The sequence below is a fragment of the Bufo gargarizans genome, chromosome 2 (assembly GCF_014858855.1).
Source record: "Bufo gargarizans isolate SCDJY-AF-19 chromosome 2, ASM1485885v1, whole genome shotgun sequence".
Lineage (NCBI taxonomy): Eukaryota > Metazoa > Chordata > Amphibia > Anura > Bufonidae > Bufo > Bufo gargarizans.
Genome location: NC_058081.1, coordinates 396,656,789 through 396,673,128, shown reverse-complemented (window position 1 = coordinate 396,673,128; position 16,340 = coordinate 396,656,789). Strand labels below are relative to the sequence as shown.

General features: G+C 44.7%; 1 protein-coding gene across 2 annotated transcripts in view; it reads right to left on the bottom strand.

Annotated features, from left to right (window-relative positions):
• SEPTIN8 (septin 8) overlaps positions 1-16,340 on the bottom strand; it is a 98,395-nt gene that overhangs the window by 38,167 nt on the left and 43,888 nt on the right. Inside the window, exon 4 of one of the 2 annotated variants that reach the window (XM_044280820.1) lies at positions 13,255-13,435. In XM_044280820.1, the coding sequence (XP_044136755.1) occupies positions 13,255-13,435 (181 nt within the window). Of the gene's footprint in view, positions 1-13,254; positions 13,442-16,340 lie in introns of both variants that reach the window. The other variant, XM_044280819.1, reaches the window with a different exon arrangement.

Below are 16,340 nucleotides of genomic sequence, written 5' to 3'. Positions count from 1 at the left end.
AAGAAAAAAAAAAAGGGGGGCGGTGAGCAGGTTTTCCAGATAAAAGTTAGAAGTGATGTCAAACAGTTTAGCTGGGTTTGGGTTCTGCAGTTCTTTTAAACTGATGATCTATTCTCTGAATAGATCATCAGCATCTGATGGAGCTCAACCGCACCCAGGCCTAGGCCTGCAGTAAGCAGCGAAAAAGGCCGTGGCGCTACTGCCTTCTCAAACAGCTGATCGGCTGGGTTCCCGGGTGTCCGACCCCTGCCGTTCGGCAAGTATGTGGGAGGACATTTCTTAGGACGCCGGCTGGGCATTGAAGGGGGGCGTTACTGGGCACTAGAGCAGAGTAGATAATGCCCCTCTGGGCACCTTGAGACTTAATTTGCATATCAGAAAAATTGCTTTTTAATAAAGAATGAAAATTTGAATAAAATAAAGACACAAGTAGGCAAGAAGGTACTTTATTGCACATTGCTATGTTAACGGTTTTATATGGTCAAAATAGGCAACAGATTCCCTTTAAGTTTTTTTTATATTTTTGCGCAGCAATTGACACACAAGTTTTTACAGATGAAATGTTGAATAAAAATTTCCTCTGTAAAAACCATGTGGGCAATTACTGCATTATAAAACCAGAAAGAAACAGGGCTGAATGCTGATATCAGCTTCTAGGCACATAGATGTTCGTCATGTGAAGAAAATGTGACTGTGATTAGACATGTGGTCAAACAATATCTTACATACCCTAATAAACCCAGAAGAGTTCACGAAGAAAGCACATTTGATGAGTATAATCAGAAAACCTAATTTCAGAATGTAAATGCATCACACACGCAATATTAACCTAACATTTAGGTCACAATCACAGTGTATGAAGCCTCGTCTAAAGTCAAAGCAGAATGTATGGTATGATTCTTCTATGTCCTATCAAGTAGCATTTGGCAGAACATCATCTCATACACATGAAAGTGCAATGTGCTGCATATGTAACCTTTTTTGTGGAACGTTACCCAAGATGATCAAATATAAACAAACATACAGTTCACCAGGTGATGGTGGTATGTCAAAAAAAAAAAAGTAAAAGAAAAAAAAAGGCATGGACAGTTCCCAGGGGCTTAATTGCCCATCGCAACCAATCAGATTCCACCTTTGCTTTTCCAAATGTGCCCTTAAAAAAATTCAAGGTAGACTCTGATTGGTTGCTATAGGCAACTAAGTACGTTTTCCTTTACACCAGTTTTAAGAAGTTTCCCCCAATATGTCTATTGAGTTGCACCAGGCACCTTACTTTATGGGTTATGTACTAAGATTAGAACAGTACCACACCAGTTCATGGGTTGCGTTAGTATTGCAGAACAGCTCCAATGAACCGAGTTGGTCTTTTTTGCAATCCCACACACAACCTGTGGACAATGTGGAATTGTTTAAGGCAGAAAGCAACCACATTTTTCTAATCCTGGACAATTTTTAGGGTATGTCCATTAGGGCTACAGCTATAGATTACTTTAACCCTTTAAGGACGCATGACGTACCTGTACGTCATGGGTCCGATCCCTAAACATTGCGCCCGCTCGCGCGCACAGTGGGCACATTAGCCACAGGGTTTCTGCCATTTTAAATAGCAGAGACCCACTGCATATGTATGTGATCAGCCATAAGGCTGATAGCATCCATCTTACCTTTCAGATGCAGTGGTCAAATGTGACCATGGCATCCGCACAGACTGGAACCGGAATTTGCGCACTTCCTGTCCGGTAACAGCTTTCCCCGGCTTAGATCGGGGGACCTGTTACCTCAATCTAATTGACCGAAGCCTCAAGCAGGCTTCAGTCAATTAGATATATATATCAATACAGGCCACTAGGTGGCAGCCTTTTATTGATATAGTGCAAACGAAGTCTTAAATGATGGCTATTTAGCCATCACTGAATACTATATAGACAATTGAATGATTGCCAGTTAAAGTAAAAGGTTTTACAAATATTATTTGTGTATATATATATATATATATATATATATATATATATATATATATATATATATATATATATATATATATATATATATATATATTTTTTTTTTTTTTTTTTTTTTAAATAAAAGTTCAAATCACCCCCTTTCCTTAAAATAAAAATACTTAACCAATTAAAAAAAAAAAAGTAAACATCACGGGTATCGCAGCATGCGAAAATGCCCATACTATTAAAATTTAACAATATTAACTGCAAATGGCGTAGAGGTGAAAAAAATAAAAAATTTGCCATTTTGTCACTTCAACTACCCAATATTGTTTTGATAAAAAGTGATCAAAAAGCCGCACACACTTAAAATTGCCATCACTGAAAAGAACAGATCGTCCCGCTAAAAATTAGCCCCCACACAGCTCCGTACACATAGCTACAAATAAGTTATAGGGGTCAGAATATGGTTATGAAAAAGAAATAAAAAAAAATCCTAAAACTGTTTACATTTTTTTATTCAGTATTAAAACACAAGAAAAATTATACAAGTGTGGTATCGTTGGAACCGTACTGACCTGGAGAATAAAGATAACAGGTGAATTTTACCGCATAGTGTACCTAACATTTTTTTTTTTTTGCAGAATTGCATTGTTTCCCAATTCTACCCCATTTTGGATTTTTTTCCCCCCACTCCCTACTACATGGTATGCAAAAAAAAAAAAAAAAAAAAAAAAAAAAGGCCTATAATGCAATGTGAATGGAACAATAAAAAAAGTTAGGACTATGGGAAGGTGGGGAGTGAAAAACAAATGCGAAAATGGAAAATCCCAGGGTACTTATGGGGTTAATAGAGTACTCTAGTAAGGATAAACAAATTAAAAGAACATTTTCTATAAAAATATAAAATAAATTAATCAATCAGTGCCACTGCCATCAGTCTCTGCCATGCGTGAAAAGCTATCAGTGCCAGTGAATAGAGTTGAGTGAACACTTAGATGTTGGGGTTCAGGATGCGAACTCGACCCGAACTTCGCCCTGAACCCGAACCCCATTGAAGTCAATGGGGACCCGAACTTTTCGGCACTAAAAAGGCTGTAAAACAGCCCAGGAAAGGGCTAGAGGGCTGCAAAAGGCAGCAAAATGTAGGCAAATCCCCCTGCAAACAAATGTGGATAGGTAAATGAATTAAAATAAAAATAAAATAAATTAAAATGAACCAATATCAATTGGAGAGAGGTCTCATGGCAGAGAATCAGGCTTCATGTCACCCAACACTGGAACAGGCCACTGTCAGATATTTTTAAGCCCTGGCATCCATACAGAGGAGTTGTTCATTCAACTTTGGGTTGCCCCGCAATATAATGGTAAAATGAAAATAAAAAAAAGGATTGAAGGAGGAAGTGCCCTGGAGTACAATAATATATGGTTAAGGGGAAGTAGTTAATGTCTAATCTGCACAAGGGATGGACAGGTCCTGTGAGATCCATGCCTGGTTCATTTTTATGAACGTCAGCTTGTCCACATTGGCTGTAGACAGGCGGCTGCGTTTGTCTGTAATGACGCCCCCTGCCGTGCTGACTACACGTTCAGACAAAACGCTGGCCGCAGGGCAGGCCAGCACCTCCAAGGCATAAAAGGCTAGCTCTGGCCACGTGGACAATTTAGAGACCCAGAAGTTGAATGGGGCCGAACCAGTAGTCAGTACGTGGAGGGGTGTGCACATGTACTGTTCCACCATGTTAGTGAAATGTTGCCTCCTGCTAACGTTCCGTATCAGGCGGTGGTGCAGTTAGCTGTGGCGTGGTGACAAAACTTTTCCACATCACTGCCATTCTAACCCTGCCCTCAGAGGTGCTGGCCGTGACACAGCTGCGTTGGCGACCTCTTGCTCCTCCTCTGCCTTGGCCTTCCACTTGTTCCCCTGTGACATTTGGGAATGCTCTCAGTAGCGCGTCTACCAACGTGCGCTTGTACTCGCGCATCTTCCTATCACGCTCCAGTGCAGGAAGTAAGGTGGGCACATTGTCTTTGTACCGGGGATCCAGCAGGGTGGCAACCCAGTAGTCCGCACACGTTAAAATGTGGGGAACTCTGCTGTCGTTGCGCAGGCACTGCAGCATGTAGTCGCTCAGGTGTGCCAGGCTGCCCAGAGGTAAGGACAAGCTGTCCTCTGTGGGAGGCGTATCGTCATCGTCCTTCGTTTCCCCCCAGCCACGCACCAGTGATGGGCCCGAGCTGCGTTGGGTGCCACCCCGCTGTGAACATGCTTCATCCTCATCCTCCAGTAGTGGGCCCTGGCTGGCCACATTTGTAACTGGCCTCTGCTGTTGCAAAAATCCTCCCTCTGAGTCACTTCTAAGAGACTGACCTGAAAGTGCTAAAAATGACCCCTCTTCCTCCTCCTGGGCCACCTCCTCTTCCATCATCGCCCTAAGTGTTTTCTCAAGGAGACATAGAAGTGGTATTGTAACGCTGATAACGGCGTCATCGCCACTGGCCATGTTGGTGGAGTACTCGAAACAGCGCAACAGGGCACACAGGTCTCGCATGGAGGCCCAGTCATTGGTGGTGAAGTGGTGCTGTTCCGCAGTGCAACTGACCCATGCGTGCTGCAGCTGAAACTCTACTATGGCCTGCTGCTGCTCGCACAGTCTGTCCAGCATGTGCAAGGTGGAGTTCCACCTGGTGGGCACGTCGCATATGAGGCGGTGAGCGGGAAGGCCAAAGTTACGCTGTAGCGCAGACAGACGAGCAGCGGCAGGATGCGAACGCCGGAAGCGCGCACAGACGGCCCGCACTTTATGCAGCAGCTCTGACATGTCGGGGGTAGTTGTGAATGCAAGGGATGTGCGTCAAACCGGCTAGTCCCAGAGCTGCAACGAGATTTCGCCCATTATCGCACACCACCAGGCCGGGCTTGAGGCTCACCGGCAGCAACCACTCGTCAGTCTGTTGTTCAATACCCCGCCACAACTCCTGTGCGGTGTGGGACCTGTCCCCCAAACATATGAGTTTCAGAATGGCCTGCTGACGTTTACCCTGGGCTGTGCTGAAGTTGGTGGTGAAGGTGTGTGGCTGACTGGATGAGCAGGTGGAAGAAGAGGAGGAGGAAGCCGAGTAGGAGGCTACAGGAGGCAAAGAATGTTACCCTGCGATCCTTGGCGGCGGAAGGACGTGCGCCAAACAGCTCTCCGCCTGGGGCCCAGCCGCCACTACAGTTACCCAGTGTGCAGTTAGGGAGATATAGCGTCCCTGGCCGTGCTTACTGGTCCACGTATCTGTGGTTAGGTGGACCTTGCCACAGATGGCGTTGCGCAGTGCACACTTGATTTTATCGGATACTTGGTTGTGCAGGGAAGGCACGGCTCTCTTGGAGAAGTAGTGGCGGCTGGGAACAACATACTGTGGGACAGCAAGCGACATGAGCTGTTTGAAGCTGTCTGTGTCCACCAGCCTGAATGACAGCATTTCATAGGCCAGTAGTTTAGAAATGCTGGCATTCAGGGCCAGGGATCGAGGGTGGCTAGGTGGGAATTTACGCTTTCTCTCAAATGTTTGTGAGATGGAGAGCTGAACGCTGCCGTGTGACATGGTTGAGATGCTTAGTGACGGAGGTGGTGGTGTTGGTGGTACATCCCCTGTTTGCTGGGCGGCAGGTGCCAACGTTCCTCCAGAGGCGGAGGAAGAGGCCGAGGCGGCAGCAGCAGAAGAGGCCGAGGCGGCAGCAGCAGAAGAGGCCGAGGCGGCAGCAGCAGAAGAGGCCGAGGCGGCAGCAGCAGAAGAGGTAGCAGGGGGAGTCTGAGTGAGTTCCTTGTTTTTAAGGTGGTGTTTACTCCACTGCAGTTCATGCTTTGCATGCAGGTGCCTGGTCATGCAGGTGCCTGGTCATGCAGGTTGTGCTAAGGTTCAGAACGTTAATGCCTCACTTCAGGCTCTGATGGCACAGCGTGCAAACCACTCGGGTCTTGTCATCAGCACATTGTTTGAAGAACTGCCACGCCAGGGAACTCCTTGAAGCTGCCTTTGGGGTGCTCGGTCCCAGATGGCAGCGGTCAGTAGCAGGCGGAGTCTCTTGGCGGCAGGTGTTCTGCTTTTGCCCACTGCTCCTTCTTTTGCTACGCTGTTAGCTCGGTCTCACCACTGCCTCTTCCTCCGAACTCTGAAAGTCAGTGGCACGACCTTCATTCCATGTGGGGTCTAGGACCTCATCGTCCCCTGCATAGTCTTCCACCCAGTCTTCCTCCCTGACCTCCTGTTCAGTCTGCACACTGCAGAAAGATTTCGTCATCATCAGAGACGTGCTGAGGTGGTATTCCCATGTCCTCATCATCAGGAAACATAAGTGGTTGTGCGTCAGTGCATTCTATGTCTTCCACCGCTGGGGAAGGGCTAGGTGGATGCCCTTGGGAAACCCTGACAGCAGAGTCTTCAAACAGCATAAGAGACTGATGCATAACTTGAGGCTCAGACAGTTTCCCCGATATGCATGGGGGTGATGTGACAGACTGATGGGCTTGGTTTTCAGACGCCATCTGTGAGCTTTCTGCAGAAGACTGGGTGGGAGATAATGTGAACGTGCTGGATCCACTGTGGGCCACCCAATTGACTAATGCCTGTACCTCCTACGGCCTTACCATCCTTAGAACGGCATTGGGCCCCACCAAATATCGCTGTAAATTCTGGCGTCTACTGGGACCTGAGGTAGTTGGTACACTAGGATGTGTGGCTGTGGCAGAACGGCCACGTCCTCTCCCAGAACCAGAGGGTCCACTAACACCACCACGACCGCGTCCCTTACTAGATGTTTTCCTCATTGTTACCGTTCACAACAATAAGAAAAAAATTATTTGGCCCAATGTATTTCAAATTCAGGCCTTTTTTATTTTTTTTTATTTTTTTTTACAGACACCTAACACTATCTGGCTATCTATTTAGGTATCGTATTACACTAATACAGGCACAGAAGTAACCACAGATTTAGCTGAATATAAATTGTAGGCCTAGTATTTAGGCCCTGGATGACAGGTATACGTTTACAGACAGAATTAGACTTGGAAATGCACGGTAGCGTGTGAAGTTATTGAGGATGACCCTATCAGCACCTTCAATGTAATATACCCTTTTATGGATAGATTTAAACTTGGCCTGCTACAGCGGGAAACCACTGATTTAGGGAATTGCTAAGTTGGGAATTGTATTTCAACCCAGAAAAAAATATATCCTTTGCCAGACAGCAGACAGTATTACAATTGGCTAGCCACAGCTGAAACACCAGATTTAGGGTACTGCTATTTTGGCAATTGTATTTCACCCCTCAATAAAATAGTAAGCACAGCCAAGCCCCTGATATAGGATATAGCAAAAAAACAAAAAAACAAAAAAAAAACACTATTGGTTAAATGTACTTGGTGGCAGCTTGTGCTGGCGCACCACAAGACACAAAATGGCTGCCGATCACCTCAGAAAATAGTGACAGAAAAACGCTCCGGGCAGCCTAAATACAGTGAGCATTTAAATAGCAGAGGTTGAATGATTCACAGCTGTAGATCGATCACTTCATTAAGTGTTTTGGAAGAGTAAATCCCTGCCTAATCTCGCTCTAACAGCAGCAGCTGCATCCTATCCCTACACTGATCAGAGCAGAGTGACGTGCGGCGCTACGTGACTCCAGCTTAAATAGAGGCTGGGTCACATTCTGCACTGGCCAGTCACAGCCATGCCAATAGTAGGCATGGCTGTGATGGCCTCTTGGGGCAAGTAGTATGACGCTTGCAGCCTTTCAAAAAGCGCCAAACACCAAACCCGGACTTTTACGAAAATGTTCGGGTCCGTGTCACGAACACCCCAAAATTCGGTACAAACCCAAACTATACAGTTCGGGTTCGCTCATCCCTACCAGTGAACTAAAATACATACCTTTCCTGTAGGGGTGCTTCTGACTCTCCAGAGATCTTCCATCCTCTTCTTCACGCGCCACACTGGGACCCGACGTTATACAGCATCAGGTCATAGTGTGTGCTTACGTGCACCATGTCTTGACAATGTGTGTACGTCAGAATACAGTGGAGCGCTGTGCAGGTGACCACTGAGCGTGAATAACAAGTGTTTCACTCGCACTCCATGGTCACATGGCACAAATGAAACATCGATGCTAAAAATTTGCATTGAGGATATTTTTTTGTAGAGTTAATAGATTCATTCAAGTAATCGTTTCAGCTCTAATGTCCATGCAGTACATAAAATACAGCGCAAAAGTCTGCTGTGGATTCACAGCAAAAACACGTGGAGTTCATATGTTTTTTGCTGCAGAAAAGGTGTGTGGATAGTGAGATCCATTGTGAAGATCTGCAGCATAAATTGACATTTTATAGGCGTACGTCCCCCAGTGACTCGCATTATTTATATATAAAAAAAAAATTGAATATTAACTCAAGAACTATGATGTAATTGAGCCGGTCACTGCAAGCGGTTTAAAGCGAACCTTTCACCTGCATTTCACTTAATAAACTATCAAAAGTACCTTACAGATCATCCTCATTGTGTTATCATACAGTCTTGTCCCGCTTTTCTGCCATGTATATGCATGAAAAAAATAAAAATCGCCTTATAAAGTAATCTTTTCCTGCTCCACAAGTCACGATAGAAGTAAAGGGGGTAGCCCTTCCCTCACTCCAGGCTGTAATTCAGTTACAGGATCGCGCTTGAGTCCGCGCGATAGACGGGATCACGCTGCTACTGAGGCTGACGGCGCATGCGCCGCCTGTACAAGCGCGGTCCCGGCAATTGAGCCGGGTGTCAATAAGACTGCATAGAGGCGGGGTTAGGGCAGAGGAGTTACAGCCTGGAGTGAGGGAAGGGCTACCCCCTTGACTTCTATCGTGACTTGTGGAGCAGGAAAAGAGTACTTTATAAGGCGATTTTTTTTCATGCATATACATGGCAGAAAAGCGGAACAAGACTGTATGATAACACAATGAGGATGATCTATAAGGTACTTTTGATAGTTTATTAAGTGAAATGCAGGTGAAAGGTTCGCTTTAAGCACTGTCCGCAGTATATAACAGCACAACTCGCATCTGCAGAAGTAGAGGGTAGGAGGGTGCATTCATGTGCCATACAGAAAGAGTAGTTTATAAAAAGGAGACAATGGAGAACACAGCCCATGCCCAGCCGCTAGAGAATAAGAGCTTACTGTTATACTGTTTATCTTATGCATGCTCCCATTAACCACCTCCTCAACCCAACATGTAGTGTGAAGAATTGTCCTCAACGCTCAAAAAAAAAAAAAAAAAAAAAAAAAAGTGTTACCTAAATTTTGTTCAAGCCACATAGAAGCAAAGAACATTAATATCCTTCCAATTTGAAGTATGCCAGCTTTCCTCTCACTGTGACTCATTTGACTTAGTATACCGTTATATGACCACCTTTATCTCAAGGGTGAAGATCATTCCATCAGTACTGTGTCCTCATTCAAGATTAGGGAGCTGGAGCTTGTAACCAACAGCCAATCCAAGAAGGTGATCTACACTCAAGAGGCAAAGAGCAGCAACCTGAACAAGGCATTCATTGAAGACAACCTCAGTTATCACAGCCACTTATCCCACCTGTCCAAGGTCATTTTTAAAGGGTTTCTGACACCTGTCTGCACCTAACTCTGCTATTGTAATGATTATCCGTGCCCCCGTTACTGTAGAATTCTTACTTTTATAATATGTAAAAGGAGCCTCTCCTGCACCTAGAGGCTCCAGTCTCCCACCTCAAGTGCTGATTGACTGGGCCAGGCATCGTTCGCAGCCTTCTGCCTGCCCTGTGCCCTGGGGAAATCTCGCGCCGTTTGGTATTCTGCGCAGGCACAGTGAGGGAAGGACGCTCGCAGGCTGTTAGATTCCTCACCGCATCTGCACAGAATACTGAACGGCGCAAGATTTCCCCAGGGCACAGGGCAGGCAGAAGGATGTGAACGATGCCTGGCCCTGTCAATCAACACTTGGAAGGCGCGACTTGAGGTGGGAGATGGGAGCCTCTAGGTGCAGGAGTAACTTCCGTTTTTTTTTTTTGCGAACCCATTGATCTGAATGGTTCCTTATACGGTCCACAAAAAAACAAAACAAAAAACCGGACATGGAAAGAAAATACATTAGTGTGCATGAGGCCTAAGTGTGGTTGTCTTGCCATGGCCGGTGGGCTCACAGTTTGATCAAAGCCTAAACATATGTGAATAGCCAATCTAGCAGTAAAGCAGTTTCAAATAAACGTATTACATGTATTCATACATCTTCGCACCCACAGAGTGCTGATACATATTTGTGGTTTTCTTTTCGCATTCCAGTCACAGTCTTGATGTATTTCACTGATGTATTTTGTGGTCTACTTCTGCTCTTGCTAAAATATTCTGAAAACATATATTTTTTTTTTTATTCTGTTCAACTGCTAACTTGCATTGCTTCTCTGCCCTGTTGAACTCCTCAGAAGGAACATTCCGTGAATGACCACACAGTGAAGCTAAGGCTATTTTCACACTTGTGGCAGTGTGATCCGGCGGGCAGTTCCGGACGGATCCGCCGATCTGGATGTGACTGAAAGCATTTGTGAGACGCATCCGGATCCGTATCACAATTGCATTGCAAGAACGGATCTGTTTCTCCGCTTGTCATGCGGACAGACTGATCCGTCTTGTATCTTTTTTCACATTTTTACCGGTTGGCGCATGAGCAGACCGGAAGGACGGATCCGGCATTTTGAATGGCGGATCCAGCACTCATACATTCCTATGGGGAAAAATGCCGGATCTGGCATTCAGACAAGTATTCCGTTTTTTTCGCCGGAGATAAAACCGTAGCATGCTACGGTTTTATCTTTTACTTGATCAGTCAAAATGACTGAACTGAAGACATCCTTAACGGATAACTCTCCCTTCAGAATGCATGGGGATATGCCTGATCAGTTCTTTTCCAGTATAGAGCCCCTAGGACGGAACTCTATGCCGGAAAAGAAAAACGCTAGTGTGAAAGTAGCCTAAACCTAAAACTTTTTTCACACTTCCTCAGTTTAGAAACAGAGGAGATGCTGTCAAATGGCATCAAGCCGGAGTGAACAAAAAGGTACAAATGGTGGAGCAGCTCAGTATTGAAGTGGGTTCTGCCCAGAGGTGGAGAACTCTTTAGGATTCAAACATACTAGGAGCTCACAGATCAGGGAAACTATAGGATAGGTCATCAATAAAAAAAGCAGACAACCCTTTTAAAGGAGACATCAAATTGATACATTTTTAGGTTTTGCACAGCAAAATAAAACCTTATCTGTATTTGTACTGCCATATTAGACCCATAGCATTTTATAGCATGGGCAGCATGCACTGTAAACTCTTGTGAGCAGGGCCCTTGCTCCTATTGCTTGAATTATTTTGTAATGTCTGATGATGCACATCTAAAATGCTGTGGAATAGGTTTCCACAACATAAAGACTATCATTTTTGTTGCAGCAGGGTGTCGGCAGCATGTTCTCCACACTGTAAATATACACAATAAGTCCCACCTGCTAGCGCTATACATTTATGGTTCGGGCAGGAAGGAGATAAGGGAAATCTCTATTAATGATATCACTGGGTAATAAGGCTTTTACCTGTGCATTAGTGGTCAAGGAGATATGGTTTAAACATATGGTCTGTGAGCTATAACCACATATTATTGGCAATAAAATGTTTAAAGAATGATGGCAAAGTAGTTCAATGGTGACAGGGAAGCAACTATAACATTTTAACAGAAACTGGAGGCCCGAGACATACTTGTACGAAAAGAAAGAAAAGTTTATGGGGCACATGTATTAAGACCGGTTTTAGACACCGATCTTAATAAACCCCTAAGGTGCCGGTGGTTCCGCCGAAGTTATGAAGGGGAGCCGGCCTCTTCATAACTTCAGTGGATCCTCCGCCAGTTCTGAATGTAAGACAGCTTCCTAGAAATCCTTTATGCTCACCAGTAGGGATCGACCGATTATCGGATTTACCGATATTATCGGCCGATATTCAGGATTTTGAACGTTATCGGTATCTGCATTTATTTTGTAACGTCCTGGGAACACAGATTGCGCTGCTGACAGCGCTCTCCGTGTTCCCTCAGCAGCAGCACAGGGGAGAAGGAGCAGTGTCTCCTCCCCCTGTGCTGCTGCTGCCGCTCCAGCCAATGGGAGGACAGGGGACAAGAGGAGGGGAGGAGCTATGGCCACTGCGCCACCAATGAAGCTTAATCTCACATTAATTCATATACAGGAGGCGGGAGCTGCAGGATCACATAGCCAGCTCCCGGCCTCTATGACCTGTAGCTGCGATCTGCGGTAGTTAACTCCTCAGGTGCCGCGGATCGCAGCTACAGCTCATAGAGGTCGGGAGCCGGCTATGTGATCCTGCAGCCAGCTCCCGCCTCCTGTATATGAATAAATTAGAGATTAAGCTTCATTGGTGGCGCAGTGTGCCCCCCTACCCCCCCCCCCCCCCAATATTAGGCATTGGAGGCGCAGTGCGCCTCCCCCCAAGCCCCCCCAGTATTAAGCATTGGTGGCGCAGTGCGCCCCCCCTCCCCCCCAGTATTAAGCAGTGGTGCGCCCCCCCCCCCACCCCAGTCGCAGTGCGCCCCACACAGTATTCCCTCTCCCCTGCTCCTCCGATCGGAGCCCCAGCAGTGTAATGCTGGGGCTCCGATCGGTTACCATGGCAGCCAGGACGCTATTGAAGCCCTGGCTGCCATGATAAGCTCCATGCTGCTGTGTGCACAGAGCACAGAGCAGCAGGGACAGTGTGAGCTCCTATTCACCCTGATAGATCTCTATCAGGGTGAATAGGACAAGGGTTCTAGTCCCTAAGGGGGCTAAAAGTTAGTATAAGAAAAAAAAAAAAAAAGTAATAAAAATAAAAACATCTAAATATTAAGTATAAATGAAAAAGAAAGATTTACAAAAAATAAATAAAAAAATACACATTAACAATAAACATTCATTTTCAGCAGATTTGTGGGAATTTAATTTTTTTTTTCAAAAATGAAAATTCCCAGAATATCGGTATAAATTATCGGCTATCGGCCTGAAAGTTCACAAATTATCGGTATCGGCCCTAAAAAATCAATATCGGTCGATCCCTACTCACCAGGCACTTCTACATGACAAGCCCTGGTTACATTTGGGAAAGCTTCCTCTTTTTTTTTCTTTTAACATATTTGCGCTGCTAAGGAACAAACCAAAACAAAAATAACAAAAAAAAAAAGCTTCCCTTCAGAAAGTAGGAAACATGAATACGGTCTAATGTTTCCTTTAATACCTTACTGTCCAGCTTCTTCATGGTCACTAGATCCAGGGATTTTAGTGAATGCCCTGTTGGGGTGATGAAGTATAGGCAGACATGTATCCTGGAGTCATGGAAGTTGAAAAGGGAACGTCGAATTTTCAGTTCTTCTTGTAGATAATTCTCAAACTGAGTATCAATGTAGTCAACGACTGACCTGTAACTGCACAAAAATGCCATGTAAATGGTGGTTACTCTACCATCACAGAAACTGAATTACTGCATTAAAAAAAATATCAAACAAAGATGAACTGTTGTTATTTGGCACAACAAATGTTAGAATAGCCACAAATTTCAAGAGGTGATGTGGGTCAGATTGTTCTCCACTGCTGGACAAAGCCACTTCTGTGTGCTAATCAAAGGTCTCAGTAGAAGCTGTCCTCCAGAGGCGTGAAAGGAGCAAGAACGGGAGAGGGGCACACGTGTGGACGAGTTCAGCCAAGTTTGAGCTGTGAAGGGAGATAGTGGTACCCCGAAAAATGAAAAGTTTCACAAATCATCATGTGGACGAACGGCAGCCTTCTGCTTTTTATTTTAGGTTAGCTAAAGGAAATCAAATTAGATATTTGGACATGATAGTTTAAATAAACATTAAAACCAAGAATGGAATGATAAAAGGTAAAATTATAAAGTATGAAGTCTTGTAGAAAGCGTGCACAGAACGAAAATGTTAATCTACCGATCTCTTCCGTCTTTGGCTGGTTGCGTGGTTTAGCAAAGATAGTGGGACTTAAAGAAAATGTGTCATGACATTTTTATTTTAGAATTTTGTAAAAAAAAAAAAAAAAAAAAAAAATAATAAAAATCTATATCTTAACCTCTATTCACAGGGTAAGGGATAAATATCTGATTGGTGTTGGTCTGACCACTAAAACGGGGGCTTGTATTCTATTGGAAGGGATCAGTAGCCGTGCAAGTGCTAGGCCATCTCCAGCAGTCTCAGAGTTGAATGGTGTGAATGCATGTCTACTGATCCCCTCAAATCGGGGAACACATACCCCCGTTTTAGTGGTCAGCTGGGGCCCCAGCAGACACTTATCTCTTGTCCTGTGGATAAGAAATAACTTGTTGTAAAGGGGTACCTCTGTAAGAGCTAGTACGACTCTGAAGTGAGACCTCAATTTAGAAGTGGACAAGCGCAGCAGCATACCTCACCAGAAGTTTAAAAGTGGTAGAAGCAGACCCAGCCAAGACAGACTGGGTGGTCCGATTTCTTAGGCAACGCTGGAAGCTTAGCCTCCTAAGTTCCTTGGCAAAAGAGGTATCTGGCGTCATATGGTAGCCAAGGAGAACAGGCCTTTTGCGCTCTCTCTCTTGCAGATTGATCATGTTTCAGCTACATTACTTTCTACATTCTTTCGAATATGGGATTTCTACCAATGAAATGGACCCCCGATTGTACATGATGAGCACTTCTTTCCTTTAGAATGGCTTGAAAATTCTTTGGCTTAATATTTCTCCCCCTACTATGAACATTCTGTTTGTTCTAAAATTGACCAGCCATTTTCCTAAAATCTTGCATTGTTGCAGGGCTTGCCGATGAGTCCTGATACTCATGAGCTCCCTGCTCTCCCTGTCCACCTGCTGCTGGCTGCAGTAGGATGAAGACTGTCAATCAGCAGCGGGGGTGGTAGTCAGGAGCTCATGAATATCAGGACTCACCGGCATGCACTGGAGCTTTTAGGACTTAGGCCAACAAACTGGTGACCTTTTAAGTATTGTTATCACTGTTTCAATCATATGTTAATAGAAGCTTGTACACTCCCCATAAATAAATACAATTAAAAAAATAAAAAATAAAAAATTTAAAAAAAAAGTAATTTAAAGAAATTTGAAGCGGTGACTTTTCCGTTTGGTGTCAGCCGAACAGCGTTCCTCCTGACTCCCCCATACACATGTATGCTTGGATGGCCAAGTATGCATGCGTTGTCAATGGAAAGAGGTCAGAAACCAATATGCAGCAGATAGTCTGCTGACCCCGCCAATATCAGCAGGTTCAGCCAACACTAATCTAAAGAGCATGGTGTCGGTAGGTCTTTATACAAAGAATCCTCTACTGACTATTGTGGTGCTCCTGACCTCATGATAACCGTTCTGTCTTGATTTCTATCAAGTTTTTGTTATCACAGACACTGTGGGTGCGCCATCCTCATCCATGTTTTCAATCAGTCATGGATGGCGATATCATGAGATCACCAAAACAAGCTGCTGAAGATTCGAGACCTGTAACATCATGTAAGGGATTTTATGTGCACTAAGGCACCTTTTTATATACTCTATTAGGATGTTCTCCTCAAAAAGTCTCCTCAAAGTACAGACACTTCTAGGCTGAGCTTATGGGGAGGAGGGAGGGGGATGGAAGGGGGCAGGTAACATGCTTTACAACTGGAGGTCTAATTTACAGTAAACCCTGATTTCACCACTTTGTCTGTGCTATGCCCCCCGGCGCTGTCATGTCAGCTGAATTATGTGTATGTGTTAACGCCAAATTGTTAATAAAAAGAAAAACCACAGACTTAACACCAATGCCAAGAGTTACTGGAAAGTGTGCAATACAGATGGGCTCCTGGATTTAATGTCTCATACACAGAGCTGCTGCAGACTGATCAGTTATGTCTGAAGAGTCTCCCCCTTGGAGGGCACTGAAGAGTATACCTCACAATTACCTTAATTATAGGCCACGCCAGTAACAAAATACAGGTGTCACCTGGTTTGCTAGACATGATTTATGGAGAAAAGTACAGTCAATGCACGTCAATTACAGTAAAGCCTCTCTAGAAGACAGCCTCTTTGAGAAGACCAGCCCCTTATTTAGAGAAAATTTCCCATGACGGATTTTCAGTTCCACCATATATGCAGCCTGCTTCTAGAACTACTGCTGAGTCATCTCAAGGAGGTTTCACCATTATTTTAGGGGTCTCCTTTGAATTTTGCCAGTGTGAGGAAGGGGGTGGTATTTAATGCCCATATACAGAGGTGGTTAATAACGTACAGATGTTCTAGTACATCAGATAATTTTTTAGTGGGCTAAGAACTGTGTTTCCTGCTATAAAATTGAAAAA